This window comes from Dryobates pubescens, chromosome 35, assembly GCF_014839835.1.
Source record: "Dryobates pubescens isolate bDryPub1 chromosome 35, bDryPub1.pri, whole genome shotgun sequence".
Classification (NCBI taxonomy): Eukaryota; Metazoa; Chordata; class Aves; order Piciformes; family Picidae; genus Dryobates; species Dryobates pubescens.
This window is the reverse complement of record NC_071646.1, coordinates 7555800-7572471: the sequence shown is the minus strand read 5'-3', so window position 1 is coordinate 7572471 and position 16672 is coordinate 7555800. Positions and strand designations below refer to the sequence as shown.

General features: G+C 61.1%; 1 protein-coding gene across 2 annotated transcripts in view; it reads right to left on the bottom strand.

Annotated features, from left to right (window-relative positions):
* PPP1R12B (protein phosphatase 1 regulatory subunit 12B) overlaps positions 1-16672 on the bottom strand; it is a 188930-nt gene that overhangs the window by 15723 nt on the left and 156535 nt on the right. For both annotated transcript variants that reach the window (XM_054176320.1, XM_009899781.2), the window contains 4 exons: positions 7297-7313; positions 4652-4796; positions 2040-2144; positions 1218-1271 (listed from right to left, as the gene is read on the bottom strand). In XM_054176320.1, the coding sequence (XP_054032295.1) occupies positions 1218-1271; positions 2040-2144; positions 4652-4796; positions 7297-7313 (321 nt within the window). The remainder of the gene's footprint in view (positions 1-1217; positions 1272-2039; positions 2145-4651; positions 4797-7296; positions 7314-16672) is intronic.

The following is a 16672-nucleotide window of genomic DNA, read 5'->3' as shown; positions in this document are numbered from 1 at the left end:
GGCACCCATGCTGTGACCTCCCTCTGCTCAGGGCCAGGTGCTCTGCCCACCAAAGAAAAGCTGCCCCTGTGCCAGGAGCTGGCCCAGCAGCTGCATTCAGGTGGCAGCCATGGCTGTGTGTTTGGCAGCCCCACTCAGGCCACTTTTAGCACACCCAGAACCAGCCCCCCATGGGGCTGTGCTTGGGGAGCCTCAGTCCTGGGGCTCACACTGGGGCAGAGATGCTCAGCTGAGCTGATGTGCTCTGCCTAACTCTGCCTGCCCAAAGTGGAGATGCTGAGCATCATCTCCTCCAGGCTGTACCTGGCAAACCCCAGGAAGGGTTCACACAGAACTCATTCAGATCCTTCATGGTAGGAACTGAACTGAAACACATGGATCAGCCACCCAGTAAAGGGCTTCAAGATTCAGGAGGGGAAACATCTTAGGAGGGAGCTCCACTTCAGGTCACCCTCAGTGGGCACCACTGAGAACCTGGAGCCAGGCTCCAGGGTCATTAACCACTGAGCTATGTGGTGGGAGAAGGAGTGGTAGAGGCCTTCAGCTGAGGGAGGAGGAGTTCTGGCTAGATACAAGGGGGGGAAAGGATATTTAGGGACTAGAACAAGGAACTGCAGCTGTGGAAGCTCAACACTCAGAGTCTGGAGGAACTGAAGGGACAAAGCCCTGAGCAACCTGCTTCAGATGAATCTGCTTGGATGGACTGCAGACCTCCTCAGGTCTGAATCTGCTTGGATGGACTGCAGACCTCCTCAGGTCCTTCCAGCCTCTCCATGCCACGGCTGCTGACAGCAGAGAGGTAGCCAGACCCTGCCTTAGCTTACTGCAGCACTCCTGGCTGCTCAGCAGGGGGAAGGAACAGTCAAACCTTTTAACTCCATCACAGGACAGGCACCCAGGGAGTGTTCTGCTTTGTCCCCCTCTGCTCCCTAAGAGCCCAGGAATATGCATCAGGGACCAGCAGTCCCTGAGCAGGATCCAAGACAATTCATTGCTCTGCAGCTTCCTGGGGTGGGAGACAGAAACCAGAGCTGATTTGCAAGGAGAGCAGCAAACTCTGAGGCACTGCAAAGGTCAGAACACAATTACCACTGTGCACTGCTCCAGGAGGCAAGAGTGGAACTGATCTTTAATTAACACTTTCCTTCAAGAACCTGCTGTGCCCTGCAGAGCACCAGGAGGCAGCAGCTGTGCTGCAGCAGCCAGCAGACACCTACCCTCTTCTCCATCTCCAGCATGCTGGACCGGTCTGAGGTCTTCTCCTGCTTCTGCTTTGCACAACGAAAACAGAAGTTAGCAAAATGCAGAGGCTGGCCCAGAGTGTGGCACAAAGGCCCAGGGAGACAGAGCTGCACTCAGCTGGGGATGCAGACACCCAGGGGTGCAGACACCCAGGGATGTGCTCAGCCAGGGATGCAGACACCTGGCCAGGGATGCAGACACCCAGGGCCCAGGGATGCAGACACCCAGGGCCCAGGGATGCAGACACCCAGGGCCCAGGGATGCAGACACCCAGGGCCCAGGGATGCAGACACCCAGGGCTGCACCTGGCCACAGAAGCAGGCTACACAGACTCACAGTCACTGGGTGACAGCTGAGTCTCCTCTGCAGCATCTTCCCTCTCCCTCGAGCTAACCTCATGCTCTGGACTGTCAGAGGCTGCTACTCATAGGCTCAAAGAAGGTTCGGGGTTGGAAGGGACCTCCAGAGCTCATCCAGTCCAACCCCCTGCCAGGGGCAGGGTCACCCAGAGCAGCTCACACAGAACACATCCAGGTGGGGTTGGAAAGTCCCCAGAGAAGAAGACTCCACAACCTCTCTGGGCAGCCTGCTCCAGGGCTCCAGCAGCCTCAGAGCAAAGAAGTTTCTCCTCATGTGAATGAGGAACTTCCTGGGTTCCAGCTTGCACCTACTGCCCCTTGTCCTGTCACTGGGCACCACTGAGCAGAGCCTGGCCCCTTCATCCTGACACCCACCCCCAGGGATTTACAGACACAGGTAAGATCCCCTCTCAGTCTAGGAGCTGCTTTCTGCCTTACCTGGGCTGCTTTTTCCAGCTTGGTTTTGATCTCAGTCAGCTCAAGCTGAGCTTCCTTCAGTTTTGACTTCAGCTTCTGATTCTCAGCCAGGGCACTTTCATATAACTGAAAGACAAAGCAGAAGCTCTCAGCTCCCAGGGCTGCTCCTTGGCTGCTGCCTGGAGCCAGGGCTGCTCAGAGCAGCCTCCTGCCCTCGGTGCCCAGCTGTGGCCACCCCGTGCCAGGGCAGCAAACAGAACCTGTCTGGGTGCTTTCTGCTGTGTGCATCATTCACACAGCAAGGGAACAGCTGCTGAATCCTGTGGAGTGTTTATAGGCAGCCAAGGGGCACAGAGGAGGGATGTTTGCAATCTGGGTAGAGCACCAGGGCTTAATGAACTCCTCAGTCCTGGGGCTGCATGTGTCTGAACCTGTGGTGCTCACCCACGAGGTTCAACAAGGCCAAGTGCAAGGTGCTGCAGCTGGGTCAGAGCAATCCTTGGTACCAGTCCAGGCTGGGGGATGATCCAGAGCAGCCCTGCAGAGAAGGACTTGGGGGTGCTGGTGGGTGAGAAGCTGGACAGCAGCCAGCAATGGGCACTGGCAGCACAGAAGGCCAAGGGCAGCCTGGGCTGCATCCAAAGCAGCTTGGCCAGAGGTGGAGGGAGGCCTGGGGAGACCTCAGCTCCAGTGCTGTGTCCAGCTGTGGGGCCCTCAACACAGGAAGGACCTGGGCCTGATGGGGAACCTCCCCTGTGGGGACAGGCTGGGAGAGTTGGTGCTGTTCAGCCTGGGGAAGAGAAGGCTCCAGGGAGACCTGAGAGTACCTGAAGGGGCTCCAGGAGAGCAGGGGGGGGACTTGGGACAAGGGCTGGGAGTGCCAGGCTGAGAGACAATGACTTGTAACTGGAGCAGGGGGATTCAGGTTGGACATGAGGAGGAAGCTCTGCACAGTGGTGAGACACTGGCACAGGCTGCCCAGGGATGTGGTGGAAGCTCCATCCCTGGAGGCATTCAAGGTCAGCCTGGATGGGACCCTGTGCAGCCTGCTCCAGCTGGAGCTGTCCCTGCTGCCTGCAGGGGGCTTGGACAGGATGACTCTGGAGGGTCCCTTCCAACCCAAGGCAAGCTGTGACTGTGCTGCTGTGCTCCCCAGCACTTTGCTTGCTCCTTGCACTTGAGGAGGAGGGGAAAGGACAATTTTAGATCACTCCACAATTGATTTTTCTTTTTGCCCTTCACTTCCTTCAGAGCAGAACTTCCACCCCTCTTGGAGGGCACCCTGGGCATGCTGCCTGTCTGCCCTGACCAGCCTACTGTGTGAGGCTTTCCAGCACCGTGGGCACTGCAGAATTAAGGTCACCTTAATCCCTTTGCTTTCATCTGGTCTTTGTGCTGCCTCTGGATGTGCACAGCAGCCAGGCCTGCTGCTGCCTGTCAGGGATTACAGAGAAACTTTCAGAAAGTACAGGAAAAAAATCCTTCTGGGCTCTCAGAGCAGCAAACTGAATTGTGTGGGATGCAGAGGCTCAGGCCATGCTGAGCTCACCAGGGCCTCTCCTTGCTCCTTACTAATCCCTCCCACTGTCTCCAGCCTCACTCCTCATACCCTGCCCAGATACTGCACTTTGCATGGGGTCACAGAATCACAGACTTGTGTGAGCTGGGAAAGCTAAGGTCACCCAGGCCAACCCCAACCCAACCCCCCCATGGCCACCAAGCCCTGGCCCCAGCTGCCATGGCCACAGCTTGCTGCAACCCCTCCAGCCATGGGGACTCCACCACCTCCCTGGGCAGCCTCTGCCAGGCCCTGACCACTCCTCCAGCAAAGACATTTTGCCTCCTCTCCAACCTCAGCCTCCCCTGGCACAATTCCAGGCCAGGTCCTCTCCTTCTATCCCCTGAGCCTGGGGAGCAGAGCCCAACCCCCCCCTGGCTGCAGCCTCCTCTCAGGGAGCTGCAGAGAGCAATGAGGTCTCCCTCAGCCTCCTCTGCTCCAGGCTCAACCCCCCCAGCTCCCTCAGCTGCTCCTCCCCAGTCCTCTTCCCCAGACCCTTCCCCAGCTCTGTTGCCCTTCCCTGGCCCTGCTGCAGCCTCTCAATGTCCTTCTGGGAGTGAGGAGCCCAGAGCTGAACCCAGCACTCAAGCTGTGGCCTCCCCAGTGCCCAGCTCAGAGGCACCATCCCTGCCCTGCTCCTGCTGCCCACACCACTGCTGCTCCAGGCCAGGCTGCTGGAGGCCTTCTTGGCCCCCTGGGCACCCCCTGGCTGCTCTCCAGCTGCTGGCACCCAGCACCCCCAGGGCCTTTCCTGCTGGGCAGTTCCCCCAAGCCTGGAGCCTTCCTGGGGTTGTTGTGACCCACGTGCAGAACCCAGCTCCTGGTCCTGTTAAACCTGCAAGGTTAAACCTCCTACCAGCCTTTAACCTCCTCCAGGGGTCCTTTCACCACCCCTGGGGGGCTGATGTGGCAGAGGGGGACTGGGAGGGGGCTGGGATGGCTCCACAGCAAAGAAAGAGGGAAAAGGGAAACAAACTTCTGCTCTTTCTTTCCAAGGACTCCCAGTGCAGGTTTGGGAAGCACCAGGCAGCACCTAAGGTGCAGGCAGAGACAACAGGAGGTGTAAGAATCCTACCTTCTTGTAGTCCCTGTTGCTCTCCTCCTCTGCTCGGCTGCTGAGGGCGGCCAGCCGATTCTCCCTGCGGCTGTAGGCACTGGCGCGGCTGGAGGCGCGGTCGCTGTAGGACTCGCTGCTGGTGGGGTTTGTAGCTGCTTCCAACCTAAAACGCGAAGATCCAGCAGCCTGGGGCCGGCAGGAGCTCCTGGACAGCGGTTAGGGGCTGCTCCAAACCCCCTTCCCCCACCTCCATCGGCGGAGGTTTGAATGGGGAAAGACAAAAGGCAGCGAACTGCCTTCCCCGGGGGGGAGGGAAGCGGCGCCGCGGCGGAGGTCCCTCACAGGTGGGGGAAGCCCCCTGGGACGGGGAGCTGCGACGAGCAGGGCGCTTCGTGCCCAGGATACATCGGCCCTGGACACACTCTCGGAACGCCTTCAACAGAGTGACCAGGAAGCGGCCGGGGCTGTCGCCCCCATCCTCCGCTCCCACCCCGGACCCGCTCCACATTCGCGGCGAGATTGGAGGAACCAGCGCTGGGACCTGCCTGCTCCCCCCCGGTCCTGCCTGCTCCCCCCCGGTCCTGCCTGCCCCCCCGGTCCTGCCTGCTCCTCCCGGTCCTGCCTGCCCCCCCCCCCCGGTCCTGCCTGCCCCCCCCCCCGGTCCTGCCTGCTCCCCCCGGTCCTGCCTGCTCCCCCCCCCGGTCCTGCCTGCTCCCCCCCGGTCCTGCCTGCTCCCCCCGGTCCTGCCTGCCCCCCCGGTCCTGCCTGCTCCCCCCGGTCCTGCCTGCTCCCCCCCCCGGTCCTGCCTGCTCCCCCCCGGTCCTGCCTGCCCCTCCGGTCCTGCCTGCTCCCCCCGGTCCTGCCTGCCCCCCCGGTCCTGCCTGCTCCCCCCCGGTCCTGCCTGCCCCCCCCGGTCCTGCCTGCTCCTCCCCGGTCCTGCCTGCCCCCCCCCGGTCCTGCCTGCTCCCCCCCCGATCTGCCTGCCCCCCCCCGGTCCTGCCTGCTCCCCCCCGGTCCTGCCTGCTCCCCCCCGGTCCTGCCTGCCCCCCCGGTCCTGCCTGCTCCCCCCCGGTCCTGCCTGCTCCCCCCCGGTCCTGCCTGCTCCCCCCCCGGTCCTGCCTGCCCACCCGGTCCTGCCTGCTCCCCCCCCCGGTCCTGCCTGCTCCCCCCCCCCGGTCCTGCCTGCTCCCCCCCCCCGATCCGGCCTGCTCCTCCCGGTCCTGCCTGCCCCCCCCCCCGGTCCTGCCTGCCCGCCCCGGTCCTGCCTGCCCACCCCCCGGTCCTGCCTGCTCGCCCCGGTCCTGCCTGCCCCCCCCCCCGGTCCTGCCTGCTCCCCCCCGGTCCTGCCTGCCCCCCCGGTCCTGCCTGCTCCCCCCCCCCGGTCCTGCCTGCTCCCCCCCGGTCCTGCCTGCTCCCCCCCCCCCCGGTCCTGCCTGCTCCCCCCCCCCCCCGGTCCTGCCTGCCCCCCCGGTCCTGCCTGCTCCCCCCCGGTCCTGCCTGCCCCCCCGGTCCTGCCTGCTCCCCCCCGGTCCTGCTCCCTGCCTGCCCCCGGGGCCCTGCCTGCCCTGGAGCCCTGCCCCCTGGTCCTGCTCCCTGCCCGCCCCGGGGCCCTGCTCCCTGGTCCTGCTCCCTGCCTGCCCCCGGGGCCCTGCTCCCTGCCTGCCCCAAGGTCCTCCCTGCCGTGAGCCTGCTCAGGCAGCGCTGCCGCAGGAGCTTCCCCTCGGGGCAGCAGTGTCTGTGGCCACTCTGATCCCGGCGGCTCTCTCTTCCTCGGATTTGTGCCACGTTATCCACAAACGGGCTTAGAAAACCTGCAGTTCTGCAGCCTGCCACCGAAGAGAGGCCCTGGGGACCTCCCTGGGGACCTCCCTGGGGACCTCCCTGGGGACCTCCCTGGGGACCTCCCTGGGGGCCGTGGCCAAATCCCAGCTGCCTGCCGGTGAGCACAACCCGGAGCTGCCTTCGGCTTTCCCGAAGGTCCTGGCCTGCCTCTGCCCTTAGCAGTGAAGCTGTTAGGGGCGAAGCTGTTTTGTGGCTTAGCCCTTTCCATTTTCTGAAGCCTCTGAACTGTGCCAAAGCCGCCCAGGAGCATCCTGGTGGAAGTGGTGACCAAACAGAACCTCTCCATGACCAGATCAGTCCTGTAGCTCGTTTTGGGGCAGGGCTTTGGGGCAAAAAAATCAAGGTAACTTTATTTTTGCCATTCCCACCTGGCTAATTCAACCCCAGTCAAAGCAAATCCAAGCAGCAGCCACGATCAGCCCAGCTGGGCAGGCTGCAGGCTGTGGCAGAGGCAGCTGTGGCAGAGGCAGCTGTGGCAGAGGCATGGGATGGCTGAGGCCACTCTGCAGATGGGTGGCAGCCAGGCAGCCACCACTGGTTTGGGACTGGGAAAAAACCCCCAGTGGGTGTCACCCCAACCCCCAAACATCCCATGGACCTCTCCTGTGGGAATGGATTCCACTGGTAACAGAGCACAGGAGGATTCTCTGTTGAGTGACTTGAGGAGGGAAGGGATGGAAGCAGCTGAGAACCAAATGGCCTTGGCCAGCCTCAGCTCAGGCTGCTGAGTTGGAGCAGAGGGAACCCCCAAAGCCACACAGAGGTATCCTGGCAACGAACACTGCACAGAAAAAGCTCCCCCCAAGAAAAAGAATTCTTACCTGGAAAGTCTTTCATGCTGAAGGAAAAGAAAAGAGAGAGAAGGAGAACAGGAGTTAGTGACAGGGAGGATGAAAAGGTCACTCAGGAGCTGCAGAGCTCCCAGGCAGCAGCAGCTTCCTCCCTCTGCCACCGGCACCCAGCTCACAACAACCCAAACACCCTCAGTCCCTGTGCCCACACTGGGAGCCTCAGATCCCTGCAGGACCTTTTCAGCTTTGGCAGAAGGCAGTGGCAGGGCTGAAGCAGCTCAGCTGCTCTGAGGCCTTTCCCCACTTCATTTCTTCGGCAAACCTAAGAACTGCTCAACCTTCTTCTCCAAATCCTGCCTCCCAGAACTCAAATCCACTCCTCTGAACCAAACCCAATCCATTGCCTCCCTTTTCAGCTCCAACTGCCTTTGATCACTGTCCTGCCCATGACCTGGGGGTGAGGCCCATGACAGGCAGAGCTCAGTGTCCTTGTGAGCGCCTCAGGGAATCACCAAGGGGCTCTTTTTCTCCGGGGCCATTTGTCCTCCCTGAAGCTTCCCTGTGGTGCTGAGACTCTGGCACAGGCTGCCCAGGGAGGCTGTGGCTGTCCTCTCCCTGGAGGTGTTGGAGGCCAGGCTGGATGAGGCCTGGAGCAGGCTGTGCTGGTGGGAGGTGTCCCTGCCCATGGCAGGGGCTTGGCACTGGATGGTCTCTCAGGTCCCTCCCAACCCACTCTGTGACTCTATGAAGCTGAGACACAGCAGAAGCTGCTTGAGGAAAGGAGAGGAGCCACAGAGCAGTCAAGAGGGTGGAACTGTTGTCTGAGGCATGTGTTAGGTTCTTCTCTCCTCAAGATCCACCTCAGCCCTGTGCTGGCCTCATCACTGCCTCTGCTGCAGCCCACAACAGCAGACAGCAGTGGTCCTGGCACTGGGGTGCTGCAGGACAAACCACACTGCTGCCCCCTCCTTCTCCCAGGGCTTCTCCTCCAGCAGACATCTACTCAAAGCCAAGCTACAGCTTTGAACTGGAAACTGAGGCTGATAATCCCCTGCCAGCTTTACTTGCAGTGTCACTTTGAGTGAGCCCAAACCACTCTCAGACACTGCTGGCTGCTGCCCAGATCCCTTTCAGTAAGCAGAGAGGCAACAGCAGAAGGAGATCGTGGGGAAGGCCATGGTCTGTGCCCAGCCACACCTGTCCTGGGGCTGGCACTGCCTCCAGACACCACTGAAGCCAGGGGACACCAGTGGGGTGCCAGGTTTGCTGCTGCCTGGCACCCTGCTGCCTGCCACTCGTCACCCAGGGAGGTGGTGGAGCCATCACTGGGCATGGAGTCAGCATCCCTGGGTGGACCCAGCAGGACCCCCTGCATCCCACCACCTGCCTGCACCAAGGGGAGCCCAAAGGCCATTTGTTTCCCAGCAGGTCAGGGGCTGTGCTCTGTCAGACCCTGCAGGCACAGCACCCAGCTGTGTGGCACCCTCAGCAGTGCCAGGGCTGCTCTGGGCTCAGCTGCAGACAGCCATCTGCAACCTGAGACAACTGCAGCAGGCTGCCCAGGGAGCCCCAACCCCTGGAGGTGTTTAGGGGACACATGGATGTGGTGCTGAGGGAGGTGGTGCAGAGGCAGTGGCTCAGCAGTGGTGGTGAGGTCTGAGCCCTGGGTGAGTGCTGGGCCTTGGTGATCCCCAATGCCTCTGAGCACTGGGCAGGTCCAAGGGAGCACACAGGCTCCATGTCCCCATGGTGTCATGGACAGCTGAGTTAAGCTCCCCCTGTCAGATAGAGAAGGAGGGGAGAGAAGCAACCCTGCAGCTCCAAGGCAGAGGAGCACAGGGACAGGAGCCAGCATGGCACAGGCTGTGCCCAGCCTGCCCACAACCCTGCCTGCTGCCCAGCTCCCTGGTACAACCTCCTGGTGATTGACATCTCAAATGCAGCCTGCCCTGGGGTGCCCCTCCTGGATGCTGGCCCAGGGCAGGAGCCTCCTCCCCACAGCATCCACACTGCCCTCACTCTGCAGCTCAGCCCTTGGGGGTGATGTGAGCAGCAACTGAGACCCCCCTGAGGAACCCCAGCAAGTCTGAGGCCTGATGCACACAAACTGTCCTGCCAGGGCTGCTGGATGCAAAGCTCAATAGGGTGAGTGAGCCCTGCTGCTCCTAAGCACTCAGCCTGAGCCAGCAGTGGTCCCTGGCAGCCCAGAGCCAGCTGAGAGCTGAGCTGCAGGCAGGGCAGGGAGAGAGCAGCACAGGGAGGGGATTCTGCCCCTCTGCTCTGCTCTGCTCAGCCCCCACCTGCAGCACTGCCTCCAGCTCTGGGCCCCCAGCACAAGGAGGACCTGGAGCTGATGGAGAGGCTCCAGAGGAGGCCACAGAGATGAGCAGAGGCTGCAGAACCTCCCCTGTGGGGCCAGGCTGGGAGAGCTGGGGCTGTGCAGCCTGGAGAAGAGAAGGCTCCAGGGAGAGCTCAGAGCAGCCTTGCAGGAGCTGAAGGGCTCCAGGAGAGCTGGGGAGGGACTTGGGCCAAGGGCTGGGAGTACCAGGATGAGGGACAATGGCTTTGAGCTGCAAGACCACATCCCTGCTGTGTCCCTGTGAATGCTCTGCCAGCTGCTCAGGTTGAAGCTGAGCTCTGCTCCATCAACTGCCTGCAAGGTTTGGGGTTTTTCCTTCCCCTGGCAAATCTGGAGCAGCTCTGCCAGCTTTTCCCAGGCTCCTTCATTTCCCTGGGGATCAAACATGAACAGCCAGGGAGGCCTTGGGTGGTGAGATCATCCACCCTGCAATCTAAACAGGGTCACAGTGCTGCAGGGCTTGGAGCAGGGGCAGGAGAACCCCAGGGAGAAGCAAGGTGCTGGCAGTGGCTGCCCTGGTTCCAAAAGCAGCACAGCAGAGCCCCTGGCACTGCTGCTGCAGAGCTCCCAGACACCCTGGGAGAAGACTTCAAAGCACAGAGTGACTGCAGGCTGCTTGCCTGCTCCTGATCAGCAGCAGCTCTTGGAGCTCTCACAGAACCCCAGCATGGCTGGGCTGGACCTCTGGAGCTCACCCACTCCAACCCCTGCCCCAGCAGGGCTCCCCCAGCAGCTTGCCCAGGGGGCACAGTGCCCAGGGGGGGTTGGAAGCTCTCCACCCCAGCAGACTCCACAACCTCTCTGGGCAGCCTGCTCCAGGCTCCAGCAGCCTCACACCAAAGAAGTTCCTCCTCCTGCTCAGGTGGAACTTCCTGGGCTCCAGTTTGTGCCCCTTGCCCCTGGGCAGCACTCAGCAGAGCCTGGCCCCAGCCTCTTGCCCCCCACAGCTCCTTTAGCTCTGGCTGAGCATTGCTCAGCTGCCCTCTGGGGCTGCTCTGCTGCAGGCTCTCAGCCCCAGGGCTCTCAGCTCCTCCCAGAGCTGCTCCAGGCCCCTCAGCAGCTTCCCAGCCTCCCCTGGACTCTCTGCAGCAGTCCCCTGGGGAGCCCAGAACTGGACCCAGTTCTCCAGCTGTGGCCTCACTGGGGCACCTCCCTCAGCCTGATGCCCACCTGAGCCATCACATCTTTCTTCCTGTCCATCTCATGGCAGGCAGCTTGGTCAGGCAGCACTGGGGGTGATGGAGGACAGCAAAGGGCTTCAGCTTGGTTTTGCCAGCCCTGCCAGACAGGGTCAGACATGACTCAACCCAGGCCAGCTGGCAAAACACAGAGCATCTGAGATGGGATGGGAGGCAAAGCAGAGAGCATCACACTGGGCTGGTCCTGCCTGCCCCTGAGCCCAGGCTCTCACTCTGCTGCTGTTGGTCCATCCCAAGGAGAAGGCACAGCGAGGTGCTGGCCATGGCTCTGCTCTCCTCCTGCCCAGTGCCACAAAGGCCAAAGGGGTTTGATCTTAGGAATCAATCCCAGAATGGCTCAGGTTGGAAGGGACCTCAGAGATACCTGCTCCAAGCCCCTGCCATGGGCAGGGACACCTCCCACCAGCACAGGCTGCTCCAGGCCTCCTCCAGCCTGGTCCTGAACACCCCCAGGCAGGAGGCAGCCACAGCCTCCCTGGGCAGCCTGTGCCAGAGGCTCAGCAGCCTCACACTGAAGAACTTCTTCCTCAGCTCCACTCTGACCCTGCTCTGCCTCAGCTCCAAACCCTTCCCCCTGGGCCTGGCTCCAGACTCCCTCAGCCAAAGTCTCTCTGCAGCCTTCCTGCAGGATCCCTTCAGCTCCTAGCAGCAGCTCTGAGGTCTCCCTGGAGCCTTCTCCTCTGCAGGCTGCACAGCCCCAGCTCCCTCAGCCTGTGCTCCCAGCAGAGCTGCTCCAGCCCTGGCAGCATCTCTGTGGCCTCCCTCCAGCAGCTCTGTGTCCTTCTCATGGGGCCAGCAGAGCTGGAGGCAGGATTGGAGGTGAGGTCTCAGCAGTGTGTGCTGAGGCTGTGGAGGGCAGGAGCCTTCCCTTAAGACCTCAGAAACTTCTGGAGCTGCTGGGAGGCTGCTGGGGGGGGGGTGGGGGGTGGCTGCCCCCAAATTCCTGGTGGGAGCTTTGGATGAGGGTGCAAGAGCCCAGAGGGGGTGGGGGGGCGAGGTGCAGCTGCTGCCAAGCCAGAGAGTGGCCCTAATTGCTTCCAACCCTGCTCTGCTGTGGCTGGGACCTGACCCAGCAGAGGCAGGGAGAAGCTGTTTTAAGAACATTCTCTGCTTCATTATCTCCAGCTGGCCAAGCTGAGGGCAGGCTGCACTATTTTAGGAGGCTTCTCGAGGAGCTTGCTTATTTTTTTGGCTGTGTTTTGCCTCAGAGATGCTGGACAAGGTCCTGCAGCACAGCTCCAGGCCCTGCTGGGCTCCCTTTGCCCCAGCCACCAGGCCAGGGGGGTAGGAAGCTCTTGGGGTTTGGCCCTGTGTTGGCAAATTATCCTCCTGGGTGAGGAGGGGAAGTTCCTCTCCTCCTCTCAGCACAGCACTTGGGGGTGCTGGGGTGGGGAGATGGTGGGCAGGAGCCAGCAATGGGCACTGGCAGCCCAGAAGGCCAATGGCAGCTGTGCTGCCATTGGCCTTCTGGGCTGCCAGTGCCCATTGCTGGCTCCTGCCCAGCACAAGCAGCCCCCCAGGGGCTGGGACAGGCTAAGGACACATCTGTGATGCCGTCAGGCTCAGCCTCCTGCAGTGGTCCCTTGGGCTGTGAGACCCCAGCCCCGTGCACAGCAGCTGCAGTTTGGGTCCTGCTGGCTCCTGGGGATCCCTCTGGCCAGGGAGGAGATCCAGCTGCATTGTGCTGAGTTGAGGGAAGGCCACCAGGCAGGAGCTGGGGAGGGGAGAAGGAGGAGGAGAAAGAGAAGGAGATGGAGGAGGAGGAGAAGGAGATGGAGGAGGAGGAGAAGGAGATGGAGGAGGAGGAGAAGGAGATGGAGGAGGAGGAGAAGGAGGAGAAGGAGGAGGAGGAGGAGGAGATGGAGGAGGAGGAGAAGGAGATGGAGGAGGAGGAGAAGGAGATGGAGAAGGAGATGGAGGAGGAGGAGAAGGAGATGGAGGAGGAGGAGAAGGAGATGGAGGAGGAGGAGAAGGAGATGGAGGAGGAGAAGGAGATGGAGGAGGAGGAGGAGAAGGAGATGGAGGAGGAGGAGGAGGAGAAGGAGATGGAGGAGGAGGAGGAGAAAGAGGAGGAGGAGGAGGAGGAGGAGAAAGAGGAGGAGGAGGAGGAGGAGAAAGAGGAGGAGGAGGAGGAGGAGAAGAAAGAGGAGGAGGAGGAGGAGGAGAAGAAAGAGGAGGAGGAGGAGGAGGAGAAGAAAGAGGAGGAGGAGGAGGAGAAGAAAGAGGAGGAGGAGGAGGAGAAGAAGAAAGAGGAGGAGGAGGAGAAGGAGGAGGAGGAGGAGGAGAAGGAGGAGGAGAAGGAGGAGGAGGAGAAGAAAGAGGAGGAGGAGGAGAAGGAGATGGAGGAGGAGGAGAAGGAGATGGAGGAGGAGGAGAAGGAGATGGAGGAGGAGGAGAAGGAGATGGAGGAGGAGGAGATGGAGGAGGAGGAGATGGAGGAGGAGGAGGAGGAGGAGATGGAGGAGGAGGAGGAGGAGATGGAGGAGGAGGAGGAGGAGATGGAGGAGGAGAAGGAGATGGAGGAGGAGAAGGAGATGGAGGAGGAGAAGGAGATGGAGGAGGAGGAGGAGAAGGAGATGGAGGAGGAGGAGGAGAAGGAGATGGAGGAGGAGGAGGAGAAGGAGATGGAGGAGGAGGAGGAGGAGGAGGAGAAGGAGATGGAGGAGGAGGAGAAGGAGATGGAGGAGGAGGAGGAGGAGGAGGAGAAGGAGATGGAGGAGGAGGAGAAGGAGATGGAGGAGGAGGAGGAGGAGAAGGAGATGGAGGAGGAGGAGGAGGAGATGGAGGAGGAGGAGATGGAGGAGGAGGAGGAGGAGAAGGAGGAGGAGGAGAAGGAGGAGGAGGAGGAGGAGGAGAGGAAGTCCTTGCTGAGTGCAGCAGGTAGGACTGGGCTCTAAAGCTCCCTTCCAACTCCCCCCAGCCTGGGTGGGCCCAGCCGAGCTGTGCATTGATCTGACCTAGCTGAGGACCTCTGCTCTAAGGATCCTGCTGCCCAGCAGCAGCCTCAGCAGTTTGGGGGCATTGTGAATACAGAGAGGCAAAACCACCACAAAACCTCACCCCAAGCCCCAACAGCTCCCCAGGGTCCATAGCTGCTCCTCTGACCATCAGCTGCACTGCTGAGCTCTGCCAGCACAGGAGCTGCTGTGAGGAGCAGCACAGGTTCCCTGGTGCCCTGGGGGCATGGATGGAGCTCTGAGCCTCCTCCACTCCTGCTTCCTAGGCCTTCAATCTCTGAAACCCCAAAGCAAGCAACTGCCTCCCAGCTGAGCATCCTGAAGTGGTTTGCTGCCTCCAGACCTTCCAGCTGCTCTCCCCACCACATCCCATGGCTGCTCCATCCCATCCCTCAGCACCTCCCTGATGAGCTGTGCCAGTGTGCTGGGGTTTGTGGCAGTGCCACAAGCTGACCCCAATTACAGACCTCCTCTTCCTCCTTCTCCCTGCATTCCCCTTACAGCCCAGGCTGCTGCCCTGCTCTGCTGCAGCCCTAAGTTGTCCTCTGACCTTCTGGCCTCCTGGCCCTGCAGTGGGCAGTGGCTTCACAGGATCACAGATCAAACCTTCCCAGGTGATGCAGTGGAAAGGATCTGGCCCAGCAGCCTCTTTCTCTCCCTTTCCCTGTCCCCAGCTGCTCACTGTTGGGGACCAAACCTCTCTGTGCAGCAGGTCCCAGCTCCCTCCAACCACTGTGGCTGGCTCACAGCATCACAGCATGGTAGGAGCTGGAAGGGACCTCTGCAGGCCAAGAGTCCAACCCCCTGCCAGGACAGGGTCACCCAGGGAAGGTCACATAAGGAACACATCCAGGGGGGGCTTGAAAGGCTCCAGAGGAGGAGACTCCACAGCCTGCTCCAGGGCTCTGGGAGCCTCACAGTGCAGAAGTTCCTCCTCAAGCTGAGGTGGAAGCTCCTGTGCTGGAGTCTCCATCCCTTGCCTCTTGTCCTCTCCCAGGGCACAGTGAGCAGAGCCTGGCCCTGGCCCTTCCCTCCTGACCCTCAGCTATTCATGAACACTTATTAAATGCCTTGCTGAGCCACCAGGAGCAGCTCTGGCTGCTTCTCCAGGGGGCTTCAGAGGCACCCAGCAGTGCCCAGGTGAGGGTCCAGCCAGGATCACAGATGTCAGGGGTAGGAAGGGAACCAAAGAGATCATCCAGTCCAAGCCCCTGCCAGAGCAGGACCACAGGATCCAGCACAGGGCACACAGAACACATCCAGGTGGCGCTGGAAAGGCTCCAGAGGAGACTCCACAGCCTCTCTGAGCAGCCTGCCCCAGGGCTCTGTGACCCTTCCAGTACAGAAGTTCCTCCTTATGTTGAGGTGGAACCTCCTGTGCTGCATCTTGCATCCACTGCTCCTTGTCCTACCCCAGGGAGCAAGTGAGCAGAGCCTGTGTGAAGAGTGTGAAGTGAGGCTGCAGGCTCAGACCACTTGCTCCTTCCTGACCATCCATTCCATGACCACTCAGACCTCTAACAGTTAACAGAGTCCCTGCTCTGGCTTTGGCTTGGATCAGTTTCTGTTCCCTAGAAGGGAGGGGAGCTGGAGCACGAAGTTTAGCTGCAGAGACACAAAGCACTGACCCCAGGGGTCACAGCCTGTGCCCTGACCCATTTTATTTATACACCCAGCTGGAGCCAGGGACAGGCTGGCCACTGAGCCACAGCAGGGAGCATCTGAGGGGTGGTGTCCCAAGAAGCTCCTGAAATGCTTCCAGATATGGACATAAAACCAGAGAACAAACACAGCCCAGAAGGGTTTGGTACTGAGCACAGTCACAGGGGGTGAGGGGCTGGAAGGGACCTCTGGAGCTCATCCAGCCCCAGCCCCTGCCAGGGCAGGGCACCCAGGGCAGGGCACCCAGGGCAGGGCACCCAGAACACATCCAGGTGGGGCTGGAAAGGCTCCAGAGGAGACTCCACAGCCTCTCTGGCAGCCTGCTCCAGGCTCCAGCAGCCTCCCAGGGACAAAGTTTTCCCTCCTGCTCCCCTGGCAGCTGCTCTGCTCCAGCTTGCCCCCAGTGCCCCTTGTGCTGCCCTTGGCCATCCCTGAGCAGAGCCTGGCTCCAGCCCTGCACAGCTTTATCCCCAGCCCTGAGGGCAGCCCTCAGGCTGCTCTGCTCCCAGCTCCCAGCCCCAGCTGCCTCAGCTGTGCTCCCAGGGAGATGTTCCACTGCCTGCAGCAGCTCTGGGGCTCTGGGCTGGACTCTCTCAAGCAGTTCCCTGAGCTCCTTCTTGACCTGAGGGGCCCAGAACTGGCCACAATATTCCAGCTGTGGCCTCAGCAGGGCAGAGCAGAGGGGCAGGAGAGCCTCTCTTGACCAACAGCCAGCTAAGGAACAGGACAGCCCCAGCCCCAGCAGTGACAGCCAAAGCAAGGTGCTGAAGAGCACAGCCCAGGGCTCATTGCCTTCAAGCTCCACTTTCAGTACCCCTTGTGCCTGCTGGCCCATGGGAAGGAGCCAACCATCTGCAACACACTGCCTGAGGACAGGACAGGACAGGACAGGACAGGACAGGATAGGATAGGATAGGATAGGATAGGATAGGATAGGATGGGATGGGATGGGATGGGATGGGATGGGATGGGATGGGATAGAATAGAATAGAATAGAATAGAATAGAATAGAATAGAATAGAATAGAATAGAATAGAATAGAATTAACCAGGTTGAAAAAGACCTCAGAGCTCACCAAGTCCAACCTCTCCCCCAGCACCATCTGATCAACTCAACCATGGCACCAAGGGCCTCAGCCAGGCTCTTCTTAAACACCTCCAGGGATGGGGACTCCACCACCTCCCTGGGCAGCACATCCCAAGGGCCAATCTCTCTGGCTGGGAAGAATT